Source organism: Peromyscus maniculatus, chromosome 18, assembly GCF_049852395.1.
Source record: "Peromyscus maniculatus bairdii isolate BWxNUB_F1_BW_parent chromosome 18, HU_Pman_BW_mat_3.1, whole genome shotgun sequence".
Classification (NCBI taxonomy): domain Eukaryota; kingdom Metazoa; phylum Chordata; class Mammalia; order Rodentia; family Cricetidae; genus Peromyscus; species Peromyscus maniculatus.
Genome location: NC_134869.1, coordinates 10179080 through 10191930, shown reverse-complemented (window position 1 = coordinate 10191930; position 12851 = coordinate 10179080). Strand labels below are relative to the sequence as shown.

The following is a 12851-nucleotide window of genomic DNA, read 5'->3' as shown; positions in this document are numbered from 1 at the left end:
CTTGCCTTTGCATTCCGGCATGTCCGTCTTTGGTGGTCTCTCTGGGGGTCACGATCTATGGAATAACATCTCCAATGCCAAAAAATGAGGAGCAATGTGAGCTCACAAGGACAATTGTCAGATATACCCATGCTTTAGTTTATACATCCTGTAAGGAGAGGAGAGGAAATAGCAGGCGCGAAGACTGACTTGTCTGAATGGGATGATATTCTGCTTATTTGATGATTGTAAAACTTTCAGTTAGGAGCCCTGAATGGTGGTGAGTCCAGATGACATCTGGCTTATCAGGAGATCCTGAGACTTAAACAGAAGTCACTGGAAGGTAGGGCAATCAGGCATTTACAAAGAGCTGTAGAGTATGGAGGAAGTGTTAGGGAGGGAGCTTCCATCATGAAAGCCCAGGATCAAATGACAAGAGAGGAATGCTTGGGGTGTACCTGAGGACCAGCTGGCTTCTATTGTGCTTTCTGTGTCTACTCAGCTGGGGTGAATCAGTGCACTCCAGGTCTTTAGCTCTCTCCTGTTTCTGACAACCACATGTAGCTCTCAGTGACAATTTCCTGCAGCCCCCCCTCCCTGCTTTGTGGTCCTCACTTGGGCCTTAAAGCTCCTCAGTCCCCACCCTGTCAATCCCTGTAACCTCCATTCCTGGTAGGAATAAGGATATTATAAAGAGACACTTACATCTCTCCCTTTGGCTAACAACTAGTGGAACTGCAGACCCCATGCAATTCTAATTTCACTGGGCATCTCATTGTGGGAAAAGACTTGAATCCTCCAGATGAGAATGCAGGAGGGTTTTATAGATGGGGAAAATTAATGACATGTCTTCATTAGATTACTTAGTTTTGCAAATCTTTTACCTTCTATCTAAACCTCTTAGGACACCAAGGATGGATTAGTTATCTTATATTTACTTTATTGTTCCAAATTAGTCAATTGAAATAAATATCATGTTTTAAATTTTCGTTAATTATTTGCTTTTTTCCCTTCTCTCTCTCTCTCTCTCTCTCTCTCTCTCTCTCTCTCTCTCTCTCTCTCTCTCTCTCTCGTAAAGAATAGTATTACTATGTCTCTTTGGCTGGCCTGGAACTCAAACACAACAGACTAGGCTGTCATAGCACATCAGAAGATCTGTTCACCTTTCCTCCAGAGTGCCTGCATTATAGCTTGGCATGTCATTCACTGGATATCTTGCGTCATTTATTTTGCTTACTGAGAATGAGTGGGTGAGCCTGCCTAGTTAGAGTAGCCAGGGCACAGGTTTTGGTCCTATCTCCAGAACAGAAGAAGGTTCTAATCAAATGTAGCCTTCCTGGCTTAATGTCCACTGTCCTCCAACTATGAGAAATTTTATTTTTCTTTATTATTGAGTCTGTTATAACTCATCAATGACCTAGGAAGAGTTCTTTCCTTATTTTGCAGATGGTGAAACTCAGGCTCACAGAGATAAGTAGTTTTTGAATATAGTTAAATGTAACTGCTCTGGTTACTCATCCGTCATTCTAATTCCTCACTAAATGCAGTTGAAGCCACCTAACCCAGGCATGGTGGCCACAGGCCTGTAATCATGGTACTTAGAATGTGGAGGTAGGAATTTCTGGATTTCAAAGTAATGCAAAATAAGAATAGTTATTGGAGTATGGGGAGAGAACCACAGAACCATGGGCAGCTGTAATTGTCTCAGGACAATGTCCATAGCCTTCCCTGCAGCTCCAGAAATTCAGGGCCATGGCCCCAACAATTGCTAGCTGAGGTACTTACTACCTCAAGTTTACTATTCTTTTGTCTCATTTTGTTTTCCGAGACAGTGTTTCTCTGTGTAGCTTTGTGCCTTTCCTGGAACTCACTCATTAGCTCTCACTCTGTAGCCCAGGCCGGCCTCGAACTCACAGAAATCTACCTGCCTCTGCCTCTTGAGTGCTGAGATTAAAGGCATGCGCCACCACCGCCCACCTTTCAAATTTACTATTCTTGATAATATTTTCTATTCTTGAAAATGTTTCCTGTCCAAGGCACCTAGATCACTTGGGGATAAGACTCTTATTGCTCATTAAATAGTGGAGTTCTCCTGCAGGTAGGAGAATTAGCCTCAGGCAGGAATGAGCTCCCTATTTGCATATCCATTACAATGTATTCATCCTTGAATCCCTATAAACACAACCAACAGAAATGGACTCAGCAGATTTTATTCATATATTTGTGCATACATATGCTTACATGCTTAACAAGGAAGAAATTGGAAGGGAAGAGTTTGAGAATGGATGAAAAGAGGACAAGGAAGTTGGACATTGACTTAATACATATTAAACCCTAATACTTGTGCTAGAAACCCCATCCAAGGACTGAGGAATCTGGATGCAGACATCCATGGCTAGGCCCTGGGTGGAGCGCTGGGAGTCTAATTAGTGAGAAAGAGGAGGGTTTATATGAGCGAGAATTGTTGAAACCAAGGTTGGATAAAGCACAGGGACAAATAACCAAATGAATGGAAACACATGAACTATGAACCAAAGGCTGAGGGGCCCCCAACTGGATCAGGCCCTCTGAATAGGTGAGACAGTCGATTGGCTTGATCTGTTTGGGAGGCATCTAGGCAGTGGTACCAGGTCCTGGGCTCGCTGCATGAGTTGGCTGTTTGAAACCTGGGGCTTATGCAGGGACGCTTGGCTCAATCTGAGAGGAGGGGACTGGACCTGCCTGGACTGAGTCTATCAGGTCGATCTCAGTTTTTGGGGGAGACCTTGATCTGGAGGAGGTGGGAATGGGGGGTATGCTGGGGGGAAGGGGAGGGGGGCAGGAAGGGAGAGAACAAGGGAATCTGTGGCTGTTATGTAGAACTGAATAGTATTGTAAAATAAAATAAAAAAATATATAAATAAAAAATGTTAAAAAAAATAAAAAATAAATAAACAAAATAAATAAATAAAATTCTCTGCAATGTTGTCACAGCCCTGAGACAGACAGCAGGTAGGGCTAGTTAAAATGATCTCCTTCCTATCCTGCATAACTGTAAGACAATCTATGAAATCAACTTGTTTGTGATCTAAGTTCCTGCTTTTCTTTGCTGGTTGTCTGAAGTCCCTGTTACAACCAGGTAAAAAACACCTTTAGTTTACCTGATGTTAGTGTTAAATCACACAACAAACGCTCTCCTTGTGTGTCTTTAAATATCTCTTTAGTTGTTAACATTCCGGGTACCCTTCTACCTCTGTGACAGGGAATCACCCCATCCCACATAGTATAGTGGTCTGTACAAGCTAGCTAGCCACATTGTGTCCTGGAGGAAGAAGGGGAAGGGCCTATGGAGAGTAGGAAGAGAGCAGGGTCTGCTTTTGCAATCAGGGGCAAGTGCTATTGATATGCATATTTCTGCTGATGTACAAAACATCTTTGTCTGGGGTAGAAGGGAGGGACAAGAACCATTGTACTGTGATTTTAACACATTGTAACCCTGTGGGAGGTGCTCTTGTCACTCAAGTCTCACTAGCCAATCAGGTCCCCCAGGTGACCTGCCAGTCATAAGTGGTACAGATCCTGTTGCAACCCCCTTCAGACTTAGCTTTCAACAGGAGCTGGTGCTATTGGTTTTGTGTGCTGTGCTGTGAGTGCTGCTTCAGGGAGCTAAGCAGATATCATGGTTGAGCTGGGAAACCCTGACATGGTGAGTGAGGGGCTGCTGTCTCCAGTGGGCTGGAGCAGATGGTAAGGTGTAGGATCCAGTGTGGTGGGTCCTCCCTGGAATTGGGTGGGAACAGAACGCAATGAGGAGGACATCAACTGAATGAGGATGGCATTACCAGTTGAATTTAGACTCCTCACACTAGCTGTTTCAAGTGAGACCCACAGTTCTGCTTTCCATCATTTTGAGACTAAACATGCCTGGGGAAACATGCTGTGCTTCTGCAGCCTATGTTGGTGTAGTTGGAGAAATTATTCTCTTAAAATCTCAAATCTGCCACCTTCACCCCCGCCTGTCATAAGCCCTGGCCACATCCCTGGTCATCCAGTGAGCTTCTGAGTGTAAGATCCAGGATGGGAGAACTGGCTAATGTGACTCACAGCAAACAGTATTGAAAAGCTGTTACTTAAGTTTCTGTCAGTGTGAACCAAGAGGTTGACCAGGTAAAGAGAACAGCATGGCAATCTGGAAACAAGGCAGTAAAATGCCATATAACACTCAAAAAGATGTCCACAAGACCCAGTCATTTGGTTTTGTAGGGGGCATTTCTCCTTCCATACTCTTTCTGCCTCTGATCTGATATGACCCCTGCCAAGCAAATGAGACCCAGACACTTGACCTCACTCACTCAGATCTCTTTGCTGCACTTAGATCCCTAAGTAGCTTCCATCATAAAAATGGCTCTACCATACTGACATGTAGGTGAGTGATATGTGATTGACCCGTCTCCCTCAAGACTGAAGCTTCTAGCAGAGCAGTAGGATTTCCTTGGCAGTCATGCAGTGCCTTCCAAGAGGCTAACTCCTCAGAAAGACTTGTGAATAATCACAGAAATGAACTATTGGATGGGATGAGTCAGTTGGATAAGTGAGTAGATGGTTACATGGGTGTGTGTATATATGTGTGTGTGTGTGTGTGTGTGTGTGTGGTTAGACAGGCGGGCAGCTTGGCCCTGCTGCTTCAACCTGCCTGCTGTTGCATTGTCCAGAGGTCATACATCTTCTCATGGGCCTCCTCACAGAGTCTTTTTGCCTCCTCACAGAACTCTTATAGTAAAATCTGTTTTCCCTGCAGCTTTCTGTGGTTCTCTTTCAACATGCTCACTTTTTCCTTCAGCTGAGTCCATTCACTCAGGAGCTGACTGTAGAGGGTACTGAAATGTCACCAAAAATGATGAGCTCCACCTCCATCTGCCACTCTTTCCTCCTAATACCTACATTCCTGCAAGGTTCATGTCCGCATTCCCAATAGCCCTGGGCTGGAACCCACATTAGCCATGCCAGCATCACTCAGATGCAGGCCAAAGCCAGAGATTAGCCAAATTCCAGAAAGATTCCAACTAATTCTGAAGATCCTGACAGTAAAAGTTATTTATGAATCTTTGAAAACTGGATCCCCCATGTCCCCGACACACACTCTGGTGCTTAACTATTCACAGTATTGGGAAACATGAGCAGGTAGAGGGAAAACATGCTCTGATGGGACAGAAGGCCCAATGGGAATACATTCCATCTATATGTCCCATAGAAACCAGCTCTGTGAGCTCCTGCCAGAGCCACAGAAACCATTCATGGTGAAAACCGTGTTTTCTGTCTAGAATTTCCAGAAGCTGACAGGAAAATGTTGGGAGGGGCTCTCAGACTTTTCACTCTTAGGAGAACTCAGTCTAGGAGGCACAAGTCCAAGAGCTATCAGACAGGCTGCTTGCTAAGAGGTAAACAGGCTAGAACCACAGCCCAACTTTGTTCAGAGGTGAAGAAGGGTAGAAGCTACTGCAGGATGTCTTTTCCTATACTGTGAATACATGGTACTCCCATTGGTTAATAGATAAGCTGCTTTGGTCTATGGCAAAGCAGGATGGAGCCAGGCAGAAATATCCAAGAGAGACAAAGAAGAAAGTCAGAGGTGGAGGAGATGCCAGCTGCCACCCAAGGAGAAACATGCCAGCAGCCTGGCAATGCAGCAGCCATGTGGCAAACATAGATTAATAGAAGTGGGTTAATTTAAGGTGATAGAGCTAACTAGCAAGAAACTTAAGTCATTGGCCATACAGTTTGTAAGTACTATAAGCCTCTGTGTGTTTATTTGGGACCATTTGGCTTCAGGAGGTAGGTGGGACAGATTCCTCCTGCCAGCTGGGTCAGGCAGGACTGGAAAAACTTCAGACTACCAGAAGGAGTCCTTAACAATTTCAGGGGTCTCATCTAAATTAGGCACTCACCTGTAGGAGTTGGTCTTCTCACTTAGCTCCTTCTACTTGTATGAGGCCTCACAGTCCTCCTTGGAGAATTTCTTTACATCTAACATGTTCTTCTTATGCTATGTTTTCAGCATCTCAAGCTCAGAATTCATCCTGTAGTAGGGCATGGCCCCAGGAGCAAAGAACCCCATGAACCCAGGCCTCAGAGACCACATGAATTAAAGTTCTGTTTTATACTACCCTAGTCCACTGGATGTCACACCCTGAATCCTATGTACTGGACCTACTGAAGTGCATTAGACTTTTCTCACAGCCCCATGGCCAGGAATGTCTGGGTGTCACTAGGGAAGGAGATAGGGCTACATGTGCTCCCTCAGTAGGCCTAGAGGAGTAGACTAGCTCTGTAAAAAGGGCTGAGGAGGCTGTGCCACAGATCCGGGTGTATCTGAAATCTGCAATGACATTTCCACTGTCTTGAGAACAGAGATTCTTTATCCTTAAAAGGATCACCAGAACTCATAATCAGTAGTCCCATGGAGGAGGAACTACATTAGGATGTCTTAATAAACTCCCAAGGGGATTTCAGTGAGGAACAGGGTGGCCACAAAGCTGAGAGCAGTGATGCTCAAAGTAGGGCTCAAGGCCTGAGTATTTATATCACCTGAAATGTGAGAAATGCACATACTCAGAACTGCTATCAATCTTTGACTCACTTGGTCTGGAAGAACACACACACACACACACACACACACACACACACACACACACACAACTGTAAGGGAGCCTCTCAGAGACAGTAGAGAACACACTCAGACACTAAATCCTCTGCATAAAGAGATTTCTTACCCCAGAAGGGCAAGCATGGCATTGGGAACCTCTGCCATCAGGTGAAGGCAGACAGTAAGCAGCAGGCTTTTTTAAGCACTGGGTTTTTAGGTAGAAAAGGTTAAGTCTGTGCTAGGGTGAGTTGTTGAGATCTGATTGGACAAGTTAGCCAGTGTAGCTAAGCAATGTATTTTGATTGTTTGTCTTTGGTGTTTAGTTTCAAGAATGAGTCAGTGTCCACTAAAGGGAATGAACTCTGGAGTCTAAATATAGGAATGTAATCTAATGGTTTATCAAGGGAGAGGGAAGTGAAAAGGGCAAGACCTGCCACCGCCATGTTTGCAAAGTTTGGACCCCTTAGAGAGCACTTCACACATATAAACCCACACACAGTTAGGATGTCAGAGAAATGCAGGTAGGGGGCATTGTGTCATAGTATACAAAACAAGACCAGAGAGGAACAAGGATGAACTCCAGGCCTTCTGATCACACACAGATGGACCAAGTAAAACCACAAGGCTGCTCCCATAGCAAAAAGCAAAAATAAATATCTATTGAAATATATAAACTCAATTCAGAGCACCAAGCATCTCCTAAAAGCCAATGCCTGTCAAGGCCTCTTGAAATGCATATTGTGATCTTACATCCTGCTGCTCTTCTCTGTAGATTGTGATTCAGGCCACAGGCTCTGGTTTTCATTTGCAGGAATCAGAACAGCCTATGAATCATGCAGGCTTCAGTTCTACCTCTCAGGACACAGTCAGGACACAGTAGGGTCAATATAGTCACCAGAGAAAAGGGCATGATGAATACCTGTTGTTCAACTCATTGTTGTTATAAAGGGCCAGGAATTCAAGCAGTTCATTCCTCTCATTGGTCGTCATCTGTAGCTGAAGGGTCAATTTATCCATCTGGTTCAGCTGCTTCTCCTGCTCAGTGAGGAAGAAGGGTGTGGATGATGCCTTCCTAGTAGTCCCTGTAGGTACATAAACACAGTGAATTTGTACAGATGAATGGCACAGGGCCAAGAGAGATCATGTGGAGTCCCAAGAGGAGTCCTGAGGAAGAGGAAATGCATGGCACTCAGTGAAGCCCTCAAAAATCAGAGCAGGTATCCTTAAACTGGGGACCATAAGCCATGTGTCTGTCTCTAATCTCTAAGGATAGATATATGCCTCAGGCCCTACTTCGGCCCCCCTATCCCTGAAAGACATGACCAAGGCCAGTTATGTTGGTTTGGAATTGTCAGCCAACACCTGATGTGATGCAAGAAAGTCCTGGACTGCCTGGTGCTTTGAATCTCTCAGCCCTGATAACCTATGTGCATGACAGCAACTGAATGTCTCAAACCTGGGTACATGGATGGAAAGTTTCCCTTCCTGGTATTTATATCAGATATCCATGAAATCTACAGAAATCCACTGAGAATAAAGTGCAGCAACATCTTACACTGATACCTCATTAGTGGTTCTGGGCCTCCTTTAGCATTCTGTGCCTATCATAATGAACTGGGTCCTAGCACAGCAGCAGCATCCCTGACGTTTCCTGGCCCTCTACCAACTAATCATCAGAGATCCTCCAATTTGGATCTGCCCTTTAGAAACCCAGGTAAGCTGCATAGACCCATTGCTTCAGATCATCACAGCTACTGAACCTCATTAAGAGAAGGACCAATTCTGGCATCAACTCCTGCTTAGAAAACCAGGGCTTTCTATGCCAATCATTGTGCTCAGTTTTGCCAACATGTCGATTGGTGAACCCAGTAAGTACTTAATGAATGCCTCAAGGGCAGTTAGCATTGCCACAACACTGGTGATTTCACAAAAGATGCCATTGACTCTCCAAAATACAATAGAATTTCCAGAGGAGAGACTGTTAGGGTCACTGCTAATGTCGTCACCTATCTGATAACAAACTCTTCTCCAATTCACCAAAAGCCAAGCTGCCCTTTCCAGCACCTTCCCTGAGACAGGGGAGGACCTTCTGCATCACGTCATTCTAATCAAGTGATCTCACTGATTCATTAGAATCTAGTTCATTCTAATTCAATAGTTCATCATGTGTGGAGGGAAAGACTTGTCCAAATCCTGCCGAAGAATGGCTCTTCTCATCCTGAAGATTGCTAACTAATAACATGGGAAATAAAGATGCTAAGAAATTAGCTCAGTATAATGGGGAAAGAAAATTACATATAACAAAACAATTATCATTCAAGAATTACAGTTACAATATTAAAGAAGATGTCCTATCTATCTTACATTTGTGAGTTTAAGGTTTTATTTCTAACTTATCTTTTATCATAACTGAGGAAATTGTAACTATCTAGTCTTCAATCACATCAAAGACCTCAGAAGGATATAATATTACCTGAGAAATGTGAGAAGGATGTAAGCAACTTTCGGGAGTCTTACAGGATAGACAGACAGCTGACAACATGGCCAGTCACCTAATGTTCCTTTGTAAAGTCGGGGCATCTGTCTTTAGCTCATAGGCCTAGAGTCTCTCTGTCATTTTTTTTCAGTGTCCTGTAGAATGTCTGGCAGTTTTCTCTGTGAAGCAGGAACCTGAAGGACCATCTTGTCAAGCAAAGTTTAGTGGTCATCTTTCCATGTGTCTTGCATGTCCAGTCGATCAAGCAGTCTAGGCAAGAACAGTTTCTTGCCCAAATGGCTATCTTTGCCAAGGTGTTTTTGATCCCCATTCTCCTCTGTGAAGTAAATCCAGTGCTGTCAGGAGCAGACTTGTCTCACTGTCCAGAACCTCTAAATTTTTAAAACATTTTAAATGCCATATTCTGTAGGTCTTTGAAGTGTTTGAAAAATACCTATCTATCTGAAATATATCTATGTATACCTAGAAGACTTATCTAACATGGCTATAAATATGATTATCATAGATGACTAATTATTTATCTATTTATTAATTATCCATTACAATTTTAAATGAGTTACATAAACATAATACCTCAAACAAGAATAGAAATATATATACAGTATAACAAAACTAACTTTAAGTTTGTATCAATAAACTAAAATTTATACCAATGTAAAACATTTTAAACATAAACTAAAATCTATACCAATGTAAAACATTTTAAACAAATTGTTCTTTAAAAGTAGGTTCATTAATATACCCTTTTATCTTATCATCTCTATATCCTATACATCTATATCATATCTCATTTTTTTTAGAAAGAGATCGCATTTATAATCAACCTGATTTAAATAACAATATTGTTTTTTTTTCTGTCCCACACCAGAGGGCTCTTTTGATTTGGGACACAAGAATCTCTTAACCATTTTTTTAAAGGAATATATCTGGGTTTAGATGGGGAGTGAGCCAATTCCACCTCTAAAACCAGCTTGGTATATTTGGGAATTTGTGCATCAACTTTCCTGTCTTCTACAGGCAGGGGAGTGTTTCAGGGGTCTGCTGGTTTCTTCTCCTTTTCACATGCTTCAGGTGACCCAAGGGACAGCCTCCTCAATCTTATTCATAGCTGCTCAGGATACAGCCCAGCTTCTGACTCTCCAATTCTGGCCTCAGAAGCCATGAGAATGGTGGCACAGTTCAACATGTCTTTATTGAGTGAGACACAGGCTCTCCTGGAACTTGAACTGCAGTCTGTCTTCAGTTCTCCTCCTCATTCCCCAAATGTTTGAGATCAAGGCATGCATCACTATGCCCAGATTGTTTTTTCTATTTCTAAATGTTCAAACATCCAGAAAGATCCAAACTCTAAAATGATTGTGTTCTCAGACCTTTCCCACAGGCCATTCTTGACCTTTGGAAATCCAGGAGCCAGTGTTGTTTGAGTGGCTACTTCATTCCCAGCCTGAGGCCCAGATCTACAAAGGCAGGCTGTGTGAGATGGAGTTTTCCATGGTGTGATGTCACTGGGGGAGTTCCCACACCTTACTCAGGCTAATCTGTTAGGTTGGCAAAAGTGACTCTGAGCCTGACACTAGGGGCCTATTAACCCCAGGATAACCTGGTCCTTAGATGGCTCCTACCTCAGGCCCTTAATCTGATCATTCCTCCTAGTCTGTAAGTCCACTGCCCTTCAGGGCAGATGGAGAGGCCTAGACACTCTGAGGTAGGAAAGTTGGGGGCTTAAGGCCAGTTTGGGCTCTATAGGGAGATGCTGTTTGGTTTTTTTTTTGTTTTGTTTATTTATGAAAAAGTTTTTTTTTCCATTTTACATACCAGTTCCAGTTTTCAGTTCCTCCACTTTTCTCATGCATCATCACTCCCCAGCCCACCTCCCATCTACTCTTCAGAGAGGGTCAGGTCTCCCTTGGGTAGTCAACAAATTCTGGCATACTAAATTGAGGCAGAATCAAGCTACTCCTCTCTGTGTCGACGTTGAACAAGATATCCTACTATAGGAAATGTGTTACAAAAAGCCATTTCATGCACCTGGGATAAGTCCTGGTTCCACTGCCAGGGCCTACCCAAACAAATCTAGCCACATATCTGTCACCCACATTCAGAGGACCTAGTTTGGTCCTGTGCTTGTTCCAGCCAGAGTCCAAGAGTTTCCATCTTGGCTAAGCTGTCTCTGTGGTTTTTCCCCATCATGATCTTGACCTCACTTGCTCCTGTGGTTCCTCTTGCCACTCTTCAATGGAAATCTAGGAGCTCAGCCCAGTGCTTGGTTGTGGATCACTGCATCTGCTTCCATCAGTTACTGGATGCAGGTTCTATTTTGACGATTAGGGTAGTCCCTAATGTAATTATAAGGAAGGTATGTTCAGGCTCACTCTCCATTATTGCTTGAAGTCTTAGCTGTGGTCATCCTTGTGGATTACTGGGGATTTCCCTAGTACTGTGTTTCTCCCTAACAACCTAATGGTTCCCTCTATCAGGGCATCTGTTTCATTACTCCCCCTCTTTATTCCTCCCTCAACTGGGCCGTCTCATTCTCTCCTGTTCCCATCCCCCAGCCCCTCACTTGTACCCTCTCCTACTTTATCCAGGAGATCTTAAGTATTCTTCCTTTCTGGGGCTCCTCATGTGTGTCCATCCCTCTTAGGGTCCTCCTTTTTACCTAGCTTCTCTGAGGATAGTAGCCATGTTACCCTTTGCTTTGCATCTAATATCCATTTAAGAGTGAGCACATACCATGTTTGTCTTTCTGGGTCTGGGTTACCTCCCTCAGGATTTGGTTCCATCCATTTGTCCACAAATTTCATGGTGTCAATATTTTTTACAACTGAGTAATATTTCTTTGTGTAAAGGTACCACATTTGCTTTATCCATTCTTCAGTTAAGAGCCACCTACGTTGTTTCCAGGTTCTGGCTCTTACGAATAATGCTGCTATAACAATGGTCGTGCAATTGACTTTGTGGTATGATTGAGCATCTTTTGGATATATGCCCAATAGTGGTAATACTGGGTCTTTAGAATGGTTGATTTCCAATTTTCTGAGATACTGCCATACTGATTCCACAGCGGCTGTACAAGTTTGTACTCCACCAAACAGTGGAGGCTTTTCCCCCTTGCTCCACATTCTCACCAACAGAAGTTGTCATTAATGGTTTTGATGTTTTTTATTCTGATATATGTAAGATGGTATCCCAGTGTCATTTTGATTGGCATTTCCCTGATGGCTAAGGATTTTGAGCAGTTCCTTAAATGTCTTTTGGCCATTTAATATTCTTCTGTTGTGAATTCTCTGTTTAGATCTGTTAAGTTGGATTATTTGGTATTTTGATATCTAGTTTCTTGAGTTCTTTATATATTTTTGAGATCAGCTCTCTGTCAGATGTGGGTTGGTGAAGATATTTTCCCATTCTCTAGGCTGTCATTGTGTCTTGTTGACCCTGTCCTTTGCCTTACAGAAACTTATCAGTTGCAAGAGGTCTCATTTCTTTATTGTGGCTCTCAGTGTCTGTACTAATTCTCTTCTATCAGTTTTAGTATAAGTGGATTTATGTTGAGGTCTTTAATCCATTTGGACTTAAATTTTGTGCGTGGGCATAGGTAATGGATCAATTTACATTCTTGCATGTGTCAACATACAGTTATGCCACCACCATTTGTTGAAGGTGCTTTCTTTTTTTCTTTGTATACTTTTAGCTTCTTTGTCAAAAATCAGGTGTTCTTATGTGTTTGGAGTAGTCCCAGGTCTTTGTTTGGGG

The 12851-nt window shown here is 43.1% G+C and overlaps 1 protein-coding gene across 3 annotated transcripts in view; it reads left to right on the top strand.

The window, feature by feature from the left end:
* The window catches only part of LOC143269384 (disks large homolog 5-like), a 70713-nt gene that overhangs the window by 54074 nt on the left and 3788 nt on the right, over positions 1 to 12851 (top strand). Inside the window, exon 1 of one of the 3 annotated variants that reach the window (XM_076554482.1) lies at positions 2795 to 3664. The exons of the other annotated variants lie outside the window; for them this stretch is intronic. Coding sequence (XP_076410597.1) covers positions 3638 to 3664 — 27 coding nt within the window. The 5' untranslated portion in view covers positions 2795 to 3637. Of the gene's footprint in view, positions 1 to 2794; positions 3665 to 12851 lie in introns of those variants that run through there. 3 annotated transcript variants of the gene reach the window in all.